The following is a 24,364-nucleotide window of genomic DNA, read 5'->3' on the forward strand; positions in this document are numbered from 1 at the left end:
TGCGGCAGTCAGAGTTCCTCTCCCCGCAGCTGGAGTGGGCTTCGAGTCGCCTGGGCTCCAAGGGCCACAACTTGTATATTGACATACTATAAGAACCAATAATGTATCATCTTTGACCATACAAAAGTGATACATTACCATTTTATAAACACTAAGACAGATATTGATATACAGTAAATATCTAATAAATGTGAGATACCTGAAGTAACAATAGAAAAGAAATGATAATAACATAAAGTAACTATCTAAAGATTAAAATAGCTTCATTGTTATACTAGTAAAGACAGAGGGAGTGGGGAACAGAAAAAGGAAAACAAAAATTTGAAAAAGTAAACAATGCAAGATGAAAAAAAAGAAAAGTGAGCTTAAGAATCCCACGAAGGAGTAGAAGAATATTAATAGCATTAGATAAAGGAAACAAAGTAGAAATACTGATAAAAAGAAGTTTAAAAGAATGAAAAATAAAATGATTAAAAAAGAAAAAGAAAGAAAAAAAAAAACAATAAAGGAAAGCAAAAGGAAAATTCCCCAAACTGCAAAATCCAGGGAGGAAGACAGGGGAAATATGAGAAAGTTAATTTTAAAAATGTCCCTGCATATTTAAATGATTGGTTTATTTCCAGCATCTGCTGTTTTGAAATCTAGCAAGACACAGTTTTTTTCCCAAAGTTTTTTACAGCCTGTGGGTTTGTGAAGTGCCTCCAGTTCCTGAAGACCTACTATCCATTTATAACAGTTGTGGGCTCCTCCTAGGGCCAGTGCTTCCAGCCCAATCTGTCATTTCTCCCTGGAGCTCCTGGCCCTGGAGGTTACCTTGTGTCTGCACAGATATATTTTTTCCTGGGTCCTAGGGTAAGCTTCAAGACTGCGTCTTTCATTTCTCTGTATTGATGTTCATTTCTCCAGCTTCTCTGTAGCTTCAAATATTCCTGTCATTTGTTTTCTTGATTCCCTGAGATCTACTCTTTTGTTTTTGCCAAGTTGCCATTTTCCAGGTGCCTGGATTCCAGGTCTTGTAGAGGCTGAATTTTTCTAGTCTGCCATTCATTTTGGTTCTCATTGTTTCTTACACTTATTGCATCTCAAATTATATAATCTTGGTTCTAAGATTTTCTAAATTCCTGTGCCTAAATTCTTTTTCTTCTTCCTGATTTCCAGCAGTCATCTGTATTCAAATAGGTTAAGAGTTTTTTTATTATCTGATTGAACATGAGGCTCCTTGAGTTTAGGTCTTAATATCTTGTTATTGTTTTTTTCCAGTTAAAATCTCAGCTAATAATTTTATAATAGAAAATATAAAATTAAATGTGCCATGTAAGAAAATAAATTCATTGAAATCTCTAACTAATTTCTCCAACATATATGTTAGTAAATCTACAAAACTACTATTGTGTATATAAAACAAGGCTTACAAATGTTTAAATGGCCCTTTGATTCAGACCCAGTGTGCCAGTGAGAATACAGGTTATGCAATTCTTGATACAGGGATGCATTAAATATTTTGGAATGATGTACAATTAGAAAGCGTAACCCTGTGAAAGCAAAATTTGTGCTCATGTATAAAGTAGAAGGAAGGCTGCATGTAAATATAAAACATGTCTTTAGAAAAGTAATGACACAAAAGAAAGAACAGAACAAAACAACAACAAAAAAGCTAGAAATAATGTTCCCACTCATAAAAACAAGAACAAACAATCAAGAAGAAAAATGCAAAGAAAAAGAGAAAAAAATGTCCACTTCATGGTGTGTCTTTGCTGTCACTGGTAGACCAATGGGGCAGACAGAGTTCAGATCCATATTGGTTGATCCCAACAAGCAGGGTAGTGGATAACTCAGTAAGCCTGTGCTTTCAACGTCACTGAAGTTTAGGCTGGTCCTGGTTTCTAGCTTGAGTCTTAGACCTGAGTTGTTCAGTCCAAAACACAGTGGGTTCCTCTTGCTAGCTTGATCTTGGCTCCCTGACCCTAAGTGTCTCCCATGACTATGCCTCACCCTGACACTGAGAGGACTGAGGTGGAGCCAACTCACTGCTTCTCTGAGTCCGTTTCTTTCTTCTCTTTATTCCTCCTGTCTTCTTCACTAACTTCCCAAAACTTGTGTAATCTTCCTTTTTCATTCAGCCTTACTTCTAATCTCTTTCTCCTATTTCTCTATTTTTCCTCTTCACCCTTTCAAATTTTCTTCCCTGAGCTGAAAATTGCTATATTGAGGGGATATTTACTTATATAATTTTCTAATTTGTTTTAGATTTTGTTACATAGCTACAAACTTGTTTATATGCTTAAAGGTGGGAAATTAATTGTTACCACAGTTTGTCATTTTCTAGGCTGTGCTTCATGGTATTGTCATTATTGATTGTACTGCTATAGCCAAGGTAACACAGTTGTTCTAATCAGTTGTTTTTCCTTGTATGCCAAAACCGTGATTTCCTGAGAGTCACAAAAAATATCATAGGTCAGTATCAAAGGACCAGAGGCTAAGTCAAACAGGCAGCAACTTCTCATGCCCAATAAATTGAAGAGGCAGCATCTTGCAACAGGCTCAAAAGCCAAAAGCCAGTTACACCTAGAAGACAACTCTGAAAAGTACTCATTTCCTAAAGAGTTCTCAATACTAGCAATAAAGCTACCTACCATAAGCAATTTACAAGTATCAATGCGAGAACTACAACTCCAAAAAAAAAGAAAGAAAGAAAATGAGAAGACATGGAAACAAGATGCAATGCCAGACTTCCAGCTCAAAAAAAGCCAAGCCAGGGGGCACTGAGGTGGAAGAATTTCAAAGCCACCCACCTCAACTCCCTGAAATGGCAGCAGAAGTAACATATTCAAACAAATATCCAGGAGATTAAAAATTCAATTGAAAATGCTGGGGATGTAGCTCAGTGGCACAGCACCTGCCTGGCAAGCGTGAGGTCCTGAGTTTAAACCCTGGTACAAAAAAAAAACTAAAATCAAAACCAAAAACAAAAAGAAAACAAAGTATGACCCTCTCTCAAAAAAACAAAACAAAAACTTGATTGAAAATATGCACTGCAGAATTAACAAATGTGAGGACAGAATATCAGAGCTAGAAGACAGGTTTGAAGTTAGTGTTCATGAAAAGAAAGATTTCTTTAAAAAAGCAAGGGACCATGAAAAATCATTCCAACAATTGCTAGGTGATGCAAAGAAGAATAATGTAAGATTAATCGAGGTCAATGAAAAAGCAAGTGATATAGTGCAAGTGACATGAAAAAACCCATTCACAGAATTAATGGCACAAAACTTTCCAAGCATGGAAAAAGAATTTGACATACAGATAAGTGAGGCATATCCAACTCCAATAAGCCATGATAAAAAGTCTACACTAAGGCATTAAATAGTAAATATTCCAGAGATTCAACACAATAACAAAATACTAAAAGCTATCAGAGAAAAGAAATCCCCTATAAAGGAAAGCCTATCAGAATCACAGCAGTCTTTTCAATACAAACCCTTAAGTCAAGGAGAATGTGAAGTATTTTATGCAGAATCCCATGATAAATAAAACATGCTTGAACAGAATAAGGTAGTTTAGCTCTTCCAGAACCAGTAATAACTGATTAAATTCACTTGATGAAAACAAATATCAAGATAAATAAATTTAAATTAAATTTTCTGAGATGATATTTAAAATGTTTCAGAAATTCACACATTAAACTGGGGATCAACATTTGACACATAAAAAGCCAAATGATTTTTTTAAGTACTAGATTTTTCCATAAAGGGCTTTTTATACTAGATTATAAAATCTATTTACAAAAGAGGTAACAGATAAATATGTGTGTAAAATTTGTCATAGGGCATTGATACTTTATTCAATGCAAGATGATGAACCAAATTCACCCCTATTCACATATTTTAGCAGCACCTACCATAAGAAGATAAGTCAGAATAGCCATTAACTCTCCAAGGCAGTAAGAAGATCACTGAGGGTACAATAAGATTGCATTGTCCTTTGAGTAGGACATCTCTACTCGTCAGATACTATATGTACATAAAATTATTTTGATATATATTTTCTTTCGCCTGGATGTTTGCATTAAGCCATTTCTGCCCAAGACAAAATGGTTGGGTCAGAGTTGTCTTTGGATCCCTTCAATCCCCTTTACAGGATATAAAAATAATAATAATGATGATGATGATGATGATGTTGAAGAACTTACTAAGAATTTGTTTATGAGGCATTATGCTGAGCAATTTACGACAGGTTATAATCCTCAAAACTCTATAAGTACTATCATTAATCACAATTAACAACACAAAGATGTCAAATACCTAAAATCACACATCCAGCAATTTTTAAAACTGAGATTTGACTCCACAACTGAACTTGTACAATATTTAACTGTAGTTCTTGAACTATACTACTATGTAGGCCTTTATAGTCTAGATTTTAGAATCTAGAACGCTCTCTACCCTACCCAATACCCACTTAGTTACTGTTATTGTGATGACCTCCTCAAGACTTCTAGCAAATTTCTCATTGTCTTTGTCCAATTTTAAACATCTACATTCTTAGCTATCTTTTTCCTTGATATCCTATTCTTTATGCAATGTTGTAAAGAATGCAGTTAAGTAAACATATACCACCATTGATGAATAATGTCTGATAGGTTCCTATATTGGCAAGGATAACTGCATTTGATAACAAATTATCTCCAATAAATTATTACAAATAAACTTCCAATAGAGGCATGGGATGAGGATGAACAAAAAACCCTCCCCAATATCCATTATTTTATCAATTTAAACAACCTATAAGGTGAATTATATTCATCAACGGGCAAATACTCCTACCCTTCCTTTTGACTAGTTACAGACTGCAAAACAAGATTGAAAATACAGGTACATGGTGACCCTGTAGTAGAAGGAACTTTTGTTTTGTATAAACTTATTGACCTGATTGAAGTTCAAATCTGTGTCCTGTGTCTTAGAAGTATAAACTACCCAATTTAAGCTAACAAATATTATTGATATCAGTTCCAACATTATTAGAGTCACACATTTCAGTAGACTCTTAAAAGCTGCAAACAATTATTAAGCCTCTCTAAAGATTTACATTTTTGACTAGGCAGTGACTTAGGTACTGGGACAGATTAGAATTTAATATGGCTTAGTTAGTAAAGGAAGTAGGTGATAGTAATAGTTTGGATATACCTTTGTAGTATGCAATGGATTTGAAATATAAATATAAATTGTTATTACACAACAAAATCCAAAATAGGCAAAACTTCCCAAACTTCCCAATAGGCTGGCTTAAAAGGAGTACAATAATAAAAAGGAATAACCTTATTCTCTAGAGAAAAATTGTACCTACATTCCAATTGAATTATTTAAAAAGTAATAATTTCAAGTGTGTATCGATATATATATATATATATATATATTCAACAGAAAAACATTCATAGGTAAAAATTATTTTTCTTCTATGTTTGAATTAGCATGATTTACTAGAGTAAATCACAAAACATTACAGTACTTGGGTAGAAAAGTTAAGGAGAAATATCTTGTAATTCACCATTAAAGTATAGCAATTTTATTATTGTTATGGTAAATATGCTGCGATATTTGTTTTCAACTCCATTAAGAGGCGTAATTTTCATGTGAGGCACCTAAATGTTAATTCCTTAGAATAAATTTATTTTCATCAATATGAATTTTGCTTTTATTTTCTTTGTATAAATTAAATTTTTTTTCTATTAAGGTTCAAATGTAATTGAGTGGAAAATACTTTGGTGGCAAATAGTCATACAGAAAAAGTAGATACATATAACTGTATTTTCAGTGTAATGCCAGTTTTGTTAAATATATGTAATATATAGAAGAAATGACTAGAATGAATAAACTAAGATGTTTATATTCATTATTAGTTTGTGGAATTATAAGTGGTTTTTATATATTTTCTACATTTTTCTAAAATTTGTACAATGAAAATCTATTACTTTCATTAAAAGATGCAAATAAAATCTAAAATCTCATGTAGTTTCAAAGGATGTGAAAATGTCATTCAATCATATGTAAATACTATTTTCTTGATTTTAATACAGTTTTGTAATTATCCTCATTCAGTTTTATAAAATCAAAGAATTTCTTTATCTTAAGTCAATGTATTTGCAGATCTGAAAAAGACCTGAGTCATCTGACATGCATATTTGTATGTAATTTTCCCATTTACAACACTCTTGAAAATTTATCAAATAAGAAAAACTGCTTGGTGTGCTATTTGAAACTCATCCTTTGCCAACTCTATTTTGTTCTCCACTAGTTAGGTAACATGAAGATTTTTAATTGGTATAAGGCTTTGATAAAGAGGGCGCACACATATTTTACACATATTAAAGCATGTTAAACTAGTGTCAAATAGAGGCGAGGAAAGTTAGATGCAAAACCATCATATATAAAATACTATTATAAAAATGCCATTCTTTGTTTATACCATGGCAATTTATTTTCTGGTTTTACCATTTAATTATGCTATTGAAGACAAATGTGTTACCTCTTACAGAATATTAATTTTATTCCATTGGTGTCAGGGTAGTTCTTTGTTAAATAACATCAATTAAAGATGGTATACATATCAGTTTGAAAGTCAACCAAATTTTCACTTGAGTATTCAATGTTCTCTTCTTTTTAATAGACAACACCCTATTATTCTCTGAATTTATCTTTTTTATCAAAACCTTATTTTCAGAAGAAACTAATTCATCTTAAAATTTAAAAAATACAACACCAAGAATTGGAAATAGAAATATTAAAATAAAGAAATAACTGTCTATTAGTTGGAAATTATTTATTGCATCTATAAAAGTTTAAATAAAAATCCTACAAAAATTCATGGTACAATCTGATGTGGTTTTAAGGTGATAGTATGCTTCAGAGGTAGTACAAGTAAAATGGGATGCAGGATTGCCAAAAGGAATTATGTACTTAGTAAGTTAATGCAAAGTAATATTTCAATGTGGAGAACTAGATACTTAATTTATAATTCAATAGAACAATCATAATAAAATTTGCATGAAAGTATCACTTTATTCTCTTTTCCCCCTTAGCAAATCTGCTTTTAGTAATGGCTTGTATAAAACAATGGTATGTTGAGTGTATGTTCACATGTTAGTAGGCTCCTCCATTATAGCATTACATAGACAGATTGGTGAAGGGCATGATACGGTGCTGTCTGCCAAGGATAACATCAACTTCAAAGGGAAAAACTATCCATAATTTAGATTAAATGACACTCATCACTCCCTAAAAATGATAATTGACCACAATTTTACATTTTGTAGATTTGAATGAAAATATAATACATTAAAACCAGTCAATGTTCCTGTTATACTATTACTGCAATGTGGAGGAAGGATAGCAGTCGAAATTTTCACAATTTCTCTTAAAAGTGATCACAAATGATCTAGCTGAGATGAGGAAACTCCCTTGGATATGAGATGAAGGTCCCTGTGACAAAAAAGGTGACAAAGTCAGTTTCAGAGCCCATAATTCTTTTTGTTTGTTTTTGTTGTTTTGAGATAGAGTTTCACTATGTAGTTCAGGCTGGCCTAGAGGTCCTTCTGCCTCAACCTCTGAAGTCCTGAGATTACAGGCTTGCAACACCATACCTGATTCTCCAGAGTTCTTTTAAATCCTACAAATATATGAACTTGCTGAATATTAAAGGGCCTCAACAGAGATATTTCTGTCTTTAGAGAAATGGCTCCTTGGATATATAGTGTAACGAGCACAGGATATGATTTGACCTAAGTTGCTTCTTCTCCAAAAATAATAGAGTTCTATTAAAAAAATAACAATACAAAAGTTCTACTGATAACTGACCTTAAAACAAAACATACTCAGTTTCTGTGAAGAGGACAATTTTATTTCAATATTTTTTGCATGTGTTAATTTTACTATTCTCCAGGGAAACTACGATTCTCATTTTTTGTAACTAATTTTAGCTTGCTGAAATGAGTAAGGTACTTTCTCATTGTTTGTACACATTTTGGAAAGGTAAATGCTCTTAAATATACATTTCCTATTTAGAAATATATGTTTATCCTAATCTTAAAGCAGACGTTCAAAGTTAGTTCATAGAAAAAAAGTGGGTTTTTTCCACATTGGATTCTGTCTCTTTGAGAGATGCTTCAGATAATTTGTTTTAATATCATCAAAGCCCTAAAGGAAAAACACAAGCTGATTTTTACCTTCAGGCCTGAAGATGCTCATAAGAATAATCATAAACTGCTACTATTCCTGCTCTAATATATCACAAAACCAACTTTAATCTATATATCTGAAAACATATTTATTCATAATTATATATATATTTCCTGTTTTCCTATCTTTATTTTTTTTTTACACTACTGGGCATTAAACCCAGGGAGTTGCAGGTACTAGGCAAATGCTCTGCCACTGAACTACACCCCCCGCCCATACTAACTTTTAAAAAAATTCTTGAACTTAAAATCTATTTTAAAATCTGTGGTGCATAATTTCATTCTGTCAATTGTGATACTTTTTCTTGATTAAACTGTTTCTTTTGGTTCCTGCTGCAGAACAGCCATATTTCATTTTAGATTTGTTTTAATTCTAGTGATGCTACAAGAAATAATTCTGCTGCCGAAACACAAATGCCAAAATAAAAGGAGTCCTAAGTGTACTGTTATGATTCATTTAGCTTCTATTCGAATGGAACTTTAAACTAGCACAAAGGAATCATTTATGCTTCCTCCAAAAATTGTAGAGTGGGATGTCTTTGGGAATCACACCCAGAAGACTACCTAAATCAATTATAGTTTTTACTTAAATATGTTTTATTAATATTCTTGACAAAGTTAAAATGAAATACTTCCTTTTGAAGTCTACAGCATGCTGACAAATCCAGTGTCCAGCACAGTCCCTTCCCTATATTAGGAGCTCAGCAAATATTTTTGATTCAGTGACTAGTTTCTAAAATGTAAATGATAAATCCTTAATGTTAAATTATGTACTAAAGACAAGCCTGTCTGTACTTTCCAATGAGAGCCAACTAAGATGGGGCTTAAATTGAAACAGAAGAAATTGTAGTTAAAAGATAAACTCAATGACTAAGAAGGAGACCTTAGGGGAGATTTGAAGTCCTGAAATTTGTACATATTACTTAAGAAATGTTGTCGGGGGTGGAGGATTTAGCTCAGTGGTTCCGCCGCCTGCCTTGCAAGTGGAAGGACCTGAGTTCGATCCCCGGTACCAAAAAAAAAAAAAAAAAAAAAAAAAAGAAAGAAATGTTTTCTACTTTTGTTGTCTATAGTCAGGACTCTAACTCATGAAGAAATTGGTGTGACTGATAAATTTAATGTTAATATCTGAAGTTCTTTTTCTCTGTGCTCTTCTTTCAAATAGAATTTGAATTTTCAGCAAATAATACTAAACACTGCAAAGAACCATATGATTCAGCTAAAAGGGAGCATACCTGAGTAGTAAAATATTTCTGTTAACAGAGGAATCATAGCAGTAATATGGCAGTAATATCAAATCAAACAAATAGCTAACAAAACATATTGACTATCAATAAGCATTATCTATGGTGTAGGACGGAGGGGACACTGCATGGTTAAAGACATTCAAGATTGCCCTTCTGCATTCATTAATTTGTATCAGTGAATTCCAACATCAAAATTGGCTCCAATTAAAAATTTTTAAATATTTGAAATGGAAAATTGATAACTAAAGGTGCCATCTAGTTATTAATTAAGCTTTTACATAAGAATAGGTAGTAATTTAATCATGCAACACAATTAGACACTGCCAAGTCACAAATATATGACACTATGAGGGTACAGAGAAGTTGGCATTTGCCTTTATATGTGTATTGGTAATGCCACCTGGTACCCTGGAAAAGAAGATCTGCAAAGAACTGTCTGCAGTGTGCTGCCGTCTGTACATAGTAATAGAAAAAACTGCATACTATGCCCATTTTAGGTGTGTATTCATAGAATAATATCCAGGAAATTCAAAGGACTCATTTACAACTAAAGTAGTAAACTCTTTTTGAATATTATCCTTGGCTGATGGCTCTGTACAGGTCTCACATGGAAATGAGTTAAATTTTGTGGCATAGCTCAGTGACTAGATTTTTAAAAAATCTAAGTGGCTTACCTTGACTTCTTGTTTCATAAAATGTAAGAACTGAAAAAAACATTTCAAAGATGGTGATATATTTGAAATATCTGTGAAATATTTAAACTAATTTACAAAACTTTACCAGTAGAATTTAAAGCTTACCAATATTTGTCTTTTGCAGCAATGAAGAATTGTCATTGAGACTAATATTTTACAATATTTTCTGTCTATACACATAGTCACTTTTTTTACTTTATGTTGGTTAATTAACTTTCCTTAGTGTTTCCCCCCTCCTCACAGATATTTGGGTTATATAAAAGAACACCAACAATATATAATTACATACTAGTCATTACTTCAATTTTCAATCGTTAGCTTAAATCATTTTCTCTTAGGGGTTGAAAAATAAATGCTATGATTCATCCAGGTTAAATAGTTCTTTAAAGTTTTCTTTTCAATGTTTAGTCCATTTTCCTGAGTAAAAAGGTATATGGATGATAGGAAAGGAGAGGAAGAAAGATGTAATTGCTACAAAAACCAGACAAATCAAGCTTTAGTAGCTTGATAATGTTGAAATATATTTATTTTTGTATTTCTGGTTAAAGCTATTACTAAATTGTTATAAAATCAAGCAAATCTCTTTCAGAAATTAGATATAATAAATTTCATAGTTGAATTACTCAAAATTAAATACAAATTTTCCAGAGTACCATTAGTTTGGAAAAAAATTCTCTCAGTTTTTAAATTTCACATACATTTTTTGCATTGTAGCCATTACATGTGGTCCATCCTTCACAAGAATATCTTTTTTTTTCAATAATATGGTTTTTCAACTGAAGAATAGTGGAGCAACAGAATGCAGTTATCTTAAAATGCACACCTGTTAAGTAGCCAAAATACTGTATCATATATCTCCCCTCAATCATAAACTGTCTGATGCATTCTTCTCTGATAAAGAAGACACACTGAATGAGGTATCATCAGGCTCCAGCGAGGCATGATTGAAATCCATCTCTTCTAATTCAGGAGGTAAATCTGACAGCAGTGCCTGATTCAGAAAAATCATTTTTTGGGGGAATTAGTATGTGGATAGACTTTTTTCCCAATTTTATTTAAATAGTTGCAGGCCTCTAATTTTGATTTATTTTCATAGATTTATATAAATAAACATTTCTCTCTCAGTATCTAATACAATGCCATAATTAAGTAAAAATTCTTCATATACTATTAAGAAAGCAACAAAAATACTAGATGTCGATAGTGTGAACTATATAGAATAGAACCCTGTACAAAGTGGGAAAATAATAGAGAAATGAGCAACTATTCTGAACCAAGTACTTTAAAGTGTATGATGTGATTTTTAAACTAGTTCTGAATATTCACTGATCATTGCTAAAGAGATTGAAAATTGTATCCTTTATTAAAATATCTATGCCTAGTTGTACTATACATTAGAGAAAACCACATTCCTCAAAGGAGTATTTTGTTCTTCATTGGGAGAATGAACTTATCAGTTAAAAAAGAAGTTCAGCTATTCTACTTTAGACTAAACTGTAACAACTCGAAAAGACCATACAGTTTTTCTCCTTTTCTTAGGCCAGGTCCACATTTACAAATGGCCAAGAACTCACTAGGGCCAGCCGAATAAATGAATGTAGCTGTTGTAATGATGTATCTGGAGAGCTTCTCATTTCTCAGTTGGAGTGATTAGGAGAAACCAAGAATCATGGTCTAATTGATTCATTTGCAGTTGCATACCAAGCATCTATAATAGGGAAATGCACAATTAATCAAGTTTTATGTTTCTGACAGTGTTAGTGCCAATTTGACCATAAGAAACTAGAAGTAAATGATTTGCTGCTCTCAATACTACAAATAATGTGCATAGCTGTTAATTTTTAGATAGAATATTGTAGCATGAGCTTTGGATAAGTGCTAAGCAAGGACTGAAGGAACAGGAACAAGTAAAAACTTACCATTATTTAATTGAGGAATAGACAGGCAGGACATATTGGAAAGTGTGTAAAAATCCACTAGTGCAAAATGACAGCATTTTCTGATTCTCTTTATTAAAATAAGTGACAGCTACAAGTTCTATATTTTCTGCCTTGTAGCACGTAGGTCAGATTAAAACTTGTTATCCTTTGTCAGGCTGTGTAGAAAGACTATTTCCTGCCTAGAACAAAACACTGCTGTATATTTTCTATCATTAGCGTGTCTATGACCTTCTTTCTGAAACTCAGAGTTTTTACAGAAGAAAGACGTCTAAAGAGACTACATGCTTTCTAAGGTCCTGGATTGCAATAATAGCATATAGAGTCATTTTTATTCTATAGCACTTGTTAACACTAACCAAATCTATATGCAATGGAGCCTTTGCTGACTCTGGCTGATGAGACTATGAATCAGTGGATTTACTTCGCTACACAGTTTTGAAGACACAATATTAAAGAATGAAAAGTATTCAAATTACCACACACTGAACATGTACTTAGCATCCTGGAAAGTCCATGATATTCTACTTTCTAGTGGGGAGATCAGCAAATCAGAGAAGTGCTATTATTTATTTCTTTGTCATTTCATTACATATAGTTGACTGACTAAAAGGAATGTAGTAAAAATATAAAAAGTTTAAAATCAGAGGCAGTATATGGTACTGTTAATGCATGAAGTCTACTTCAAAATTCTTTCAATAACTTACTGGATTGTAAAATTGACATGCTGAAAAAAATCTTTGGATTATGCCAATTTTTGGAACTGCCTTTTTCACAGAGATCAGTTTAAACACAATTAGCTTTCCTTACTATAGGTTCCTCATCAATAAAAACTATTTTTAAGGTTTAACCAAATGCTATTTTTTCCAAGAGATTTTTAAAGCTTTCCCCAAATATGTGATCGGTCTCTACAACATTTATTCTATGCCTTAAATTGTGAATGCCAAGTTATATAATGTTAATCACTCTTATCCTCCTTGCAAAGTGAAGAAATTTAAGTTCAAAGAAAGCAATTGATCTTTCTAGGATCACATAGTGAGTTATTATTAGGAGAAGAAAGACCAAACTAGTGACTTGGAACAATGATGGCAACATGATTTTGATATTGCAATGGCTATTGATTAAATAAACATGTTTAGATAATCTAATATTTCAATCAAAAGATCATGTATTTTGAAATCCCAGATTTCTTCACTGGGCCAAAATATTCTGCGAATACTCAGAGAATAAGACATAAACCAAACTACTTTGAAGATAATGATAGACAGTGTATTAACTATTGTTATGCTCTTATTATTTTTGTGAAACTTTAATTGTTCACGAAATATTAATAAAAAAAGAAAATAGTGAAAAAAAATGTTGTGTGGAGTACTCATTTCTTTCAACATACCCAAAACAAAATTAATGGGAAATCATTGAGGATTTTTAAAATTTATTTCTTTGATTTTTTGAGACAGGGTCTTGCTATTTAGATCAGGTTGGCCTTGAACTCACAGTGATCCCCCTACCTCAGCCTCCTGAGTTTTGAGTTTATAAGCATGTGCCACCACACCCAGCTCTAATAACATAATAGTTCTCTTTTATTAGATAGAATAAAAATTATTTCCAGAAATAAACTGCTAAATATTTTGTAGTATAAAAGTCAGTAATTTAAGAGATAACCTAGATTACTTCTGTGGAATAATACTGTTCTCTTGTATATTTTGAGTTCCATTGAGGTTCACCAATCTCAACTATGAAAATCACTGAAATGAGTTTCTTTTTTGGTGCTCACTATATGGGATATGACATTTGATACAATTTTTGTATCACTATCTTTCAGCAAATTTTTGTCTACATGTTAATTTATTAGAAGTTTTCAGAGAAAAGTAGAAAAGGAGAAAAATGAAAGTTACTGTTACTTAGTTAATTTTATTATTTGCTACATGTCCTCAGAAAGAAAGCCAAGGGGCACTTAGAATTGGGAAATAAAATCAGGTCCATATGTTATTCCTAGATGAGCAAAGACAGACATAATTGCTAGGCAACTGGAAATATATCTGAATTCAAAACTGGGCTGTGTTGAGATCAGTTCCACATGTGAAATTAGTCCTATGGCTGGAACTATTATTTTACAGTTATTTCAAATTTACAATGCTCATGGGAACACGTTCAAGGCCTTCACTAGAAATCTGTATTATTAGTTTTTTTAAAATACATTTTCAGTATGTCATGAAATATGTGTAACTCACATAATAAAGCAGTATGCTTAAATAAAGAGGCAAAGGTAACCGAAGGCTACTGTCTTGAAATGTCTGTGTAAGTGCAGGGCTAAGGGAAAAATATTCATGAAACTGGACACATAATATTCATGTTATACATCACCTCATGTATAAATTCTTCCAGTTTAAATGTTGTGGCTAAACATATTAGTACATATTCAAAGACAGTTTTCTTTGAAAAGAGGGCTAAATATTTTATGATGAGACTCTAATTCAAGGGTCCCCAATCCCAAGGCCATGGACAAATACTGGTTTGTTGTCTGTGAGGAACCAAGCCACAGGCAGCAGAAGGTGAGGGCAGGTGAGCAAGCCATGCTTCAATGTATTTACAGCCGCTCCCCGTCATTCCCAATTACTGCCTGAGCTCTGCCTTCTGTCAGATCAGCAGTGGCATTAGATTCTCATGAGAGCAAGAACTATACTGTGAACCGCATACGTAAGGGGTCTAGGTTGTCAGGGGTCTAGGTTGTCCGCTCCTTATGATAACCTAATACCTACTTATCTGAGGTGGAGCTGAGGCAGTGGTGCTAGAGCTGGGGAATGCAACTATTGTGTATAACAAACATATACTAATAAAAAAGAAACTAATCCCCTCAGTCCATGGAAAATTTGTCTTCCGTGAAACCAGTCCCTGGTGTCAAAAAGGCTAGGTATTGTTTCTCTAATCTCTTTCCCTTGGAGATATCTTGAACAGGCTATGCATGTGCAGTCTTGTTTGGGCTTAAGGAATAAATTTTTGTACTTTTCATATTTCTTGCTGGATAAAAAACTCTGATACTGCTTCCCAAATAATGGTTACCTGTGTCTCAGGCTACTCATATAGAAATTCTCTAATAAAGAGTCAACATGGTAGAATAGAGCTTAGAGGCAAATTTGGTATCATTTAGGGTTAAATGCAACATTTAATATAATATCATTATTTTGCAAACCTATTTGTCATATAGATTTCACATGAAAATATGAGACAGAATATGTAACTTGGGAAGAATTTATGAACAAAAATTCATAGCAACAAATAAAAGATTTCATCTTTGGATCAGAAGGCTCAAACACTTTCGAAAATAAGTGACATTTCATGGTCACAAAACATTTCACAAAGTAATTTTATATTTTCTCAGTGATGAGCAACATATCATAGAATAAAAGGTACCTAAACATTCGTGAATTATAGTAAGGGCTTGTAGATAGCTAAGATCCAAATAAAACTAAATAAATGCCTCACCTCTTGCATCAACAAAATGTTCCTACAATGTGCCTCTTCCATTAAGGTACCCCTGTCTCTACAAACCTTTTGAGTGCATTTTAAAAAATCATTTTGAAATTAGTTCTTCCCTAAAGTCTGTCTTGGAATTAATAAAACATGATAATCAGTTATTTTTATTTTCAAATCTAGTAACGTAAAAAAATTCTGAACACCTATCTCAAGAATATTGTGTTTAAAAGTAGTCATAAAGTAACAACCATTCCTCTGTGGCAAGCAGGAATGAAGTATAAAAATAAAAAGCTATGAAGTTTGGTGTGTCATTTTTCAACATGATACATTGTAGTTTCCTAGTTTCTTCTGGAACCCACCTGTTGCTGTTCCTTATCATCAGCTTTCATAGCTAATATCAAGCTTCTAACAAAAGTTTGAAGTTTAAAATACTTTTGCTTCTGAATCTCTAGTTCATTTTCAATGAATCTGAATTCTTCATTCTAAAGAAGGAAACATTGAACAATGAAATTACCATATGTAAACTTAGGATTATACATGTTTGATGCACAATAAAACTCTAAAAAGCAATCAAATTAGAGGGAAAATAAAGAAACTAACATTTTAGCCTAAAGGGATATAAATTGCAGAAAAGAATTATCCTGTTAACTCAAAGGCTGCTATTTTAAATAAATCACCACCTTGGTAAGGTTAAAAACACAATCAAATAAATTCCAGTTAAAAAAGAAATAATTATCTTCTTGGAAAGATCCCTCCCATATCATACCTAATCAGTGTTTGTTTTAAGATTAAAAATAGAGGCAAACTAACTCCTGAAGCAACAGCAGATGCACTAATGCTGAGCATCTCATTTACAAAGCCAGATACTGAGAATTTAAAACATTATTTTGTATCAAGGAATGATTGAAATTACCAAAACTGTAATTAGCTTGCTCATCTCCCTATCAATAATAAAATCTGTTATTTAGAAATTATCTCCAAGTGTACCACTGATAAAAGACTTGTCAGTGTTTTTGCTACCTTTGTAGGAACAAAATACTGGGATAGCCTTTAGGAGTATTCTAGTGTTAGGTCTACTGATAACTATGTAAATTTGGGTAAGTCAATTACCTTTTCTGTGACTATGTTTACTTATCAGTAAATTATATGTTACATTGGTAATCCAAAGTTTAAAGTTCTAGCTCTGAGGACCATAGGAGACAAACTGAATAATAAAAATAAAAGCCTTCTGATAGATTTACTTTTAAAGCTATAATAATCAAAAAATATAGTATTGATATAAAGGTAGACATATAGACCAATGGAATAGATCAGATCCCAGCAATAGACCCGCACATATATGTTTAATTGATTTTTGACAAAGGTGCTGGTGTGAGACAATGGACTAAGAAAGTAGAGATTTTTAAACAAGTCTTGAACAATCCACATGCAAATAATAGGTTATCAATGTTTACCTCACATCACAGACAAAATTTAATTAAAAAATGGATTCTATACCTAAAAATCTAAGAATATAAACCTTTTGCAAAAAAATAGAAAGAAATCTCTGTGACCTTGGGTAAGGCAACAATTTTTTAAATGCAACACAAAAAGCATGAAACTTTAGAAGACTTCATAAGAAACATTTGTATCTACAAAAATGTACACTGTAAATGGCATGAAAACACAAGCTACATATCAGGATAAAATATTTACAATTCACACATCTAAAAAAAATTCTTGCTTCCAGAATACATAAAGAACTCCTACAGCCCAATTACAGGATCACAGCAGTCTAAAAATCAAGCAAAATATTTAAACACACACTACATCAGAGAAAATATATGTGACCAATAATTATGTGAAGATATATTTAATGTAATTTTCTATTAATGAAATGGAAATTAAAACCGCAATGAGATACTACTACTAATATACTACAAAGACTAATGCTAAAGAGATTGACAATTCCATGTATTGATGAGAATGTGGAACAAGTAATGTCTCATATATTGCTGGTGGATGTGTAAAATAGTACAGACACTGTGGAAAACACTTTGGCAATGGAAAACACTTTGGCAATTTCTTATGTAACTCTACATATCCCTTCTCACCCAGTTTTCCTACTCTTAGGTATTTAGGCAAGGGAAATGAAAACATATATTAATAAATAATTACACATGGAAATTTACAGCAGCTATATTCATAATAGCTCCAAACTAGAAAAGATCCAAGTTTACATTAGCAAGAATAAACATGTTGTGGTGTTTACACAACTATGTCCATTTGTCAAAATTCACCCACTTGTACACCTAAAGAGGTGAATTTTATTGTATGGTAACTATATATCAGTAAACCTGATTAAAAATACAAAGTATATAGCTGGGCATGGTGGCAGGCACCTGTAGTTCCAGCTACATGAGAGGCTGAGGCCAGAGACTCCAGTTTGAGTCAGCCTGGGTAACACAATGAGATATTATCACTTATAAGAAAAATAGGAGGACTGAGAGTGTAACTCAGTGCTACAAAGAGTGCACTCTTGCTAGATTTGATCATTAGCACTTCAGAAAACAAAAACTAAAACAAACAAAAAAAACAACAAACATATTTTAAGGCAGGAAAACCAAACCAAACAAAAAATTACTCCTGTGTTCTTCCTTTCTAATTAAAGGTTTATGCTCTTTTTGTACGGTATCGTCCCTGCCAGGTAAGTATAGTTTTATGACCTTTGAACAGTACCATCATTCCCCTGCCCACTTCTTTGAGTTAAATTATTTAGACGTACATATAAGTAATAACATACACTGTGTTTTTTTGTGTTTCTGTACCAGACATATTTCACATAGTGTCCTATTCCATTCACATTTTCACAAATGACATAATTTTCAAAAGCTACGTATTATAAGTGGTAAATATAGAAAACAATAATGTACATTTTAAAATAACCAAACAAGAAAATTTAAAGTGTTACTACCACAAAAACTAGGTATATGAGGTGAAGGGTACATTAGTTTAATTTACTTATTCCACAGAGTAATTATGAATGATAACAGTACTTTCTACCTCATGAATATATACAGCTCTAATCTGTCAATTTACAATGAAAAATAAATGTGGTAGTTAACTGACTGTGTCAACTTGAGTAAGAAATACCCTTCTAAATTGAATCAGCATTGAGGGCCAGGGATTTAGCTCAGTGTTGCTGCCACCTGCCTTGCTAACGCAAGGTTCAGAGTTAGATCCCCAGTACCAAAAATAAATAAATAAATATAAATAAATTGAATTATCATAGTGCTCAGTGTGGCTAAAGGGATTTACTGAAGACAGAAGACATACCCTGGGTGTGAGGCACAGCAACCATTTGGCTTGCCGCCTGAATGGAATAAGAAGGAAACTGAAAATGTTAATGAGGATCAAAATGTATAATAGATAATTTGAAATAGGAAGAAAAGGTCCAAAGGGGAAGGGAAAGGGGAAGTGGAGGGGTAAAGAAAAGGAAAGAAGGGAAAGGAAAAAATATGAGCAAATGAAAAAATGGAAACAAAGTCTTTGTAAATAGCGAGGAGTGGAGAGGTTGAAGGGAGGGCAGGGGAATGGGGAAAAAATAAGAACCAAGATACATCATGCAAAGGTACAAATTCCCAATGATGAATGTCATCATATTGTATACATAAAATATACTAATAAACAATGGATAATAAAAAAAGAAGGAAACGAAGAATGAAGCCTTGCTTCTGCTTCTTTGGAGGAGCTCCCATCTTCACTTTTGCCTTGGAGAGCCAGCAGACTCTTCAGCCTCCAGCACAAACCCTTCAGCCTTCTGGCACAGACCCTTTGGTCTTCCATCGCAGACCCTTCAGCCTCCTGATACAGACTCCCATGGGACACTACATTGAGCTCCAGGCCTTGGACTGGATCCTCCTGACATCCCTTTTGCACTTTTATGCACCTCACTTTGCACATGGCAACTGTAAGCCAATCTTGTAAATTCTTATGTACAGTATTTGTATAACTTGCATTAAATCTGTTTCTCTTATAATAAACATATTTAAAATAAATTTTAAAAAAACAGCAAGCCTCCTTACCATAAAATCATTAAAATAGGCTGGCAATATTCTCTCCAGCTGGAGAACTGGTCTTACAGTATATAAAAGGCACTTTAACATTTGTTTAAAAAAGCATAAAATACATTAAATTAGTTAATTCTCTGGGTATTTTCTTGTTTCAGTTGAGAGGATGTTGTGGTATTAAACACATTCAACCTATGAACATGTTTACTGCATCGTTTGTTTTATCAGTTCAGAATAGAATTTATTTTATCTGATAAAACTGCTTCCTTTTCATATCTTTTCATATTAAGTGAAACATTGCACATGCTAAGTGCCTAACCAGAGGCACTACATAACAATCTATGTTACAAGTAACTAATATAATAAAATTCGACATGCTCCTGTCATATTATATTTTACGACTGTAATTCTAAAACTCTGTTTTTATTGGTATTCATTGTCAGGGAAGTATGAGGAAACTACTGACTGGGAAGACATTTCAAATACAGGAGAAATTTTCATCATTATAGTAGTATCTCCCTTGAAGGAACAGTGCTTCTTAATCGCACTCACACTCCATCAGAAAACACTTTGACAACATTAATTTACAATTTCAGAAGTCACAAAGCTGGTTTTGGCACACAGATTTCTAATTTTTCTCCCAAATATTTCCTCTCCTCAGTACTTATGATATGTTTGAAAAACACAAGCTGATTTATGGTAATTTACTATTGTAGACATTTTCTTCTTGGAGTTGCTTTTTGCAAACCCAAATGCTTCCTAGATCATAAACAATAATTTATGTGTATTTTGAGATATTTTCCTAATAAATGGAGTGCTTGTGAGAGGAACTAGTTCGGTAATTTCAGTCACTGAATTTCATAACACCAGATCTAGTTTATTTTTTCTGTAAAGCCATTTGCCAAGCCCTGTTGTTTGATGTAGACTACACCTTTGACTTCTGAGCAGGCTACATTAATTTACAAAAGACAGAGGTACTACTTTATGACATAGTTACTCATGTCTCAGGTACTGTACCCATCAACTTGTCTCATAACTGTTTTAGGTTGGTTAGAAATCCTGAAAATATAGAATTCTATTGATGTATCACAATTAGAAATTCTGCTATGCCCAAACTCAGTATGGATAATTGTATATTAATAATTGTCTTCTAATGCATGGTAGGAGACATTACTTAAGTTTGTTACAATAAAGTCCAAAAATAAGAGACTAATTCAGTGTGTAAAAGTTTTATGATGACCTATATCCTAGTCAGAAGTGGTGTTGCTTGCCTGTAATTTTATCACTCTGGAAGGCTGAGGCAGGATTATTGCAAATTTGAGCCCAGACTGGACAACTAAGGAACTTGGTAAAAGCCATCTGTGAGATATCAACAGCCAACATCTAACTGGATGGTTAAAAACTGAAAACTTCCACTTTAAAATCAGGAACAAGGCAAGGATCTCCACTATCACCGCTCCTATTCAGTGTAGTTCTAGAAACATTAGCCACAGCAATTAGACGAGAAAGAAATAAAAGCAATAAAGATAGGAAAGGAAGAGGTTAAATTGACATTATTTACAGATGACATGATACCCTACATAGAAGACCCTCACAACTCCACCAAAAGACCTCTTGATCTAATAACCAAATTCAGTACTATAGCTGGATACAAGGTCAACATTCAAAAATCAATAGCATACCTGTACACAAATAACAAACTCATGGAAAGAGTAATTAGGGAAACAACACCTTTTATAATAGCACCAAAGAAAAAGAAATACTTAGGTATCAATCTAACAAAGGAAGTAAAAGGTCTTCACATCAAAAACTACAGTACTCTGAAAAAGCAGACTGAAAAGAATATCACAAAATAGAAAGACATCCCTTGTTTTTGGGTATGAAGAACCAACATAGTGAAAATGACCATACTCCCAAAATTGTTATACAAATTTAATGCAATCCCAATCAAAATACCATTAGCATACATCACAGGACTAGAAAAAATATTCCTAAAATTCATTTGGAACCAGAAGAGATCTAGAATAGCAAAAATAATTCTGTGCAACAAAGGCAAGGCAGGGAGCATCACAATCCCTGACTTAAATTTATACTACAGAGCTACTGTGATAAAAAAAAAAAGCATGGTATGGCACAAAACAACAACAATTACAACAACAAAACAGACCTGAGAATCAATGGAACAGATTAGAAGATGCAGGAACAACTCCAAATACACTCAGCCACCTTATTTTTGACAAGGGTGCCAAATATCTTCACTGGAAGACATATAGACTCTTTAATAAATGATGGTGGTAAAACTGGCTTTCTGCATTGTGAAGACTAAAACCAGACCCATGTCTCTAACCATGCACTAAACTAAAATGAAAACGGCTCAAAGATCTAAATATTAAAACAGAAATGGTAAATCTGCTGGGAGAGAGAGTAAGTGGAACTCTTGAGGACATAGGTGTAGACAAAGACTTCATGAACAGAACACTGATTGCATTGGAAATACTACAAAGAACCAACAACTAGGATGTCATCTTATTAAAAAGCTTTTGAATAGCAAAAGAAATCGCCAATAGATTGAAAAGAAAACCCACAGAGTGGGAAAAAATTTTACTCAATTTTTCCTCAGACAAAGGACTAATATCTAGAACATATAATAAATTGAAAAAATCAGAACCTCAAATTTAAAAACCCAAACCAAAAATGGGTATCTGAAATGAATATACACTTCTCAGATGAAGTACAAATGGCAAATTAATATATATGAAAAAGTGTTTAACATCACTGGACATTCAAGAGATGTAAATTAAAACAATCCTGAGGTTCCATCTAACTCCAAAAAGAATGGCTATTATCAAGAAATCAACCCACAACAAATGCTGGTGGGGTTGTGGGGAAAAGAAACCCTTCTCTGCTGTTGTTGTGAGTGTGTACTTGTGCAACCACTATGGAAATCAGTGTGGAGATGTCTCAAAAAACTTGGATTAGAGGTCCCATTTGACCCAGCTATTCCCCTTCTAAGAGATCTTCCCAAAAGAATTAAAAGGATCATACCACAATAATGTATGCACACCCACGTTTATAGCAGTACAGTCTGTAATAGCTAAATCTTTGAAACAACCCAAATGCCCATCATCCAATAAATGGATAAAAAAGATGTGTTTCTTTTATATAATGGAATACTACTAGTCATAAAGGATAAACCTGAGACATTTATAGTTAAATGGATGCCCCTTGATACCATGATCTTAAGTGAAATAAATTGGACACACATGTGTACATTTTCCACTGTCACTTTGGTGTGAGATACTGAAAGTGTAAAGAAGAACCAAAGTATATAATAGATTGTGAAACAGGAAGAAATTTTTCAAAATAATACCAACTTTCAGATACTTTAGTAATAATTAAAATGTCTTTAAAAAGAAAAGAAAAACACTAACCAACCTCCTGAATCAGATAAGTAAACTGTCTTGATACCTCTAAATAAAAGGGAAAATCAGCCTTATCCTGGAAATATGGTCCTTCCTTGCATGTCTTATGTAGCTAGTTTTTTTTTTATTCTCTTCTTGCCATGACTTATTCTTGAGATCCTTATTCCAAGTTATAAAATGATCCTTTGGCTTTTTCTTATTTTTCCTGGAAAACTCTTTGGTAACTCAAGGATTGACTCTGAGGAAAATATCAGCAGCAATTACTTAAACAGAACCTTAAATCTAACCCATCTCTTATTAAATTCTACTAACCCCAATTTAGCCAAAGACTGTTGGCTTTTTCTTTCCCCATTCTCCAGCCAATATATTGTTGTATCTTTCCCAGCTTGACTTTGGCTTACTGGAAAGATAACCTACCATCACAAATATCAAGGGGGGCATCCCTTTCAGTTAATGTCCTTAGAAAGCCTATATTATTTTCAGGTCAATGAAATGACCAGGGTAACCTTAATACAGGGGGCTTTACCTTTCTCAGATCCTATCAAGGTAGTCTTACACAAGTTTCATCATTTGGGGACCAATATCTATTCACATATTGCTTAAGTTCCAGGTGTCTCTCAGTATAAAGACTCAAGACCAAGGCCAGAGTGAAGATTTGGGCAAATTAAGGGTCCCTTTGCAAACAAATCCCAAAGATTAGGCATTCACTGGACCATGCCAACATCCAGGCAAACCAAGCTGCAGCCTTTAAAAACATGGTGTAGTTTTCATGGAAGCCATCTTTGAACTCACAAGTGGTAGGATACAGGGGGTCAGAATATTTCCAAGAGAGATCTTTTAACTGAGTTTCTATATTCCCATGGGAAGATTAGTCTCAGCCTACAATCAGTGGCTGTTCGCTGGCAACTGTTTATGAAAATTCAACTGAATGAGTGTTAGTGGGTATCAAAAGAAATTTTATACATTGGGAAAATAGAACTACTGGAGCTACCTCAGATATTTCTTATGGTCCATTTCAGCCTTTGACTAGAGCTACATTTTCAGGGAATTTATCTGTATGAGAAAATAAAAAAAAATCAGCTTACTCATATGTTCACTATTGAAAATAATTTCTGTCTTGAGACTCGCATGTGGCGCTCATTCCTACTTGTATTTTACAGTAAACTGGACAGGAAAGGGCACCCTTGTTTATCGGTGGCTGGAGATCAATATCCTTTTTAAATGCTTCTCTTAGCCTTACAATTTGGACTATGAATATTTAATCTCTTAGTCAAATTTGTTTGTTCTCATTTAACACCCATCACCATACAGAT

The 24,364-nt window shown here is 33.1% G+C and overlaps 1 protein-coding gene across 7 annotated transcripts in view; it reads right to left on the reverse strand.

Annotated features, from left to right (window-relative positions):
* Positions 1–5,431: 5,431 nt before the first annotated feature.
* Positions 5,432–24,364, reverse strand: part of Hdx (highly divergent homeobox) — a 241,788-nt gene continuing 222,855 nt past the window's right edge. For 2 of the 7 annotated variants that reach the window (XM_087196635.1, XM_087196633.1), the window contains 2 exons: positions 15,940–16,062; positions 5,435–11,160 (listed from right to left, as the gene is read on the reverse strand). In XM_087196635.1, coding sequence (XP_087052761.1) covers positions 11,035–11,160; positions 15,940–16,062 — 249 coding nt within the window. In that variant the 3' untranslated portion in view covers positions 5,435–11,034. Of the gene's footprint in view, positions 11,161–15,939; positions 16,063–24,364 lie in introns of all 7 variants that reach the window. The other 5 variants (XR_015445582.1, XR_002390573.2, XM_087196634.1 and 2 more) reach the window with 5 other exon arrangements.

This window comes from Heterocephalus glaber, unplaced genomic scaffold (assembly GCF_053883595.1).
Source record: "Heterocephalus glaber isolate CG9 unplaced genomic scaffold, H.glaber_assembly_v1.0 deba00001613, whole genome shotgun sequence".
NCBI lineage: Eukaryota > Metazoa > Chordata > Mammalia > Rodentia > Bathyergidae > Heterocephalus > Heterocephalus glaber.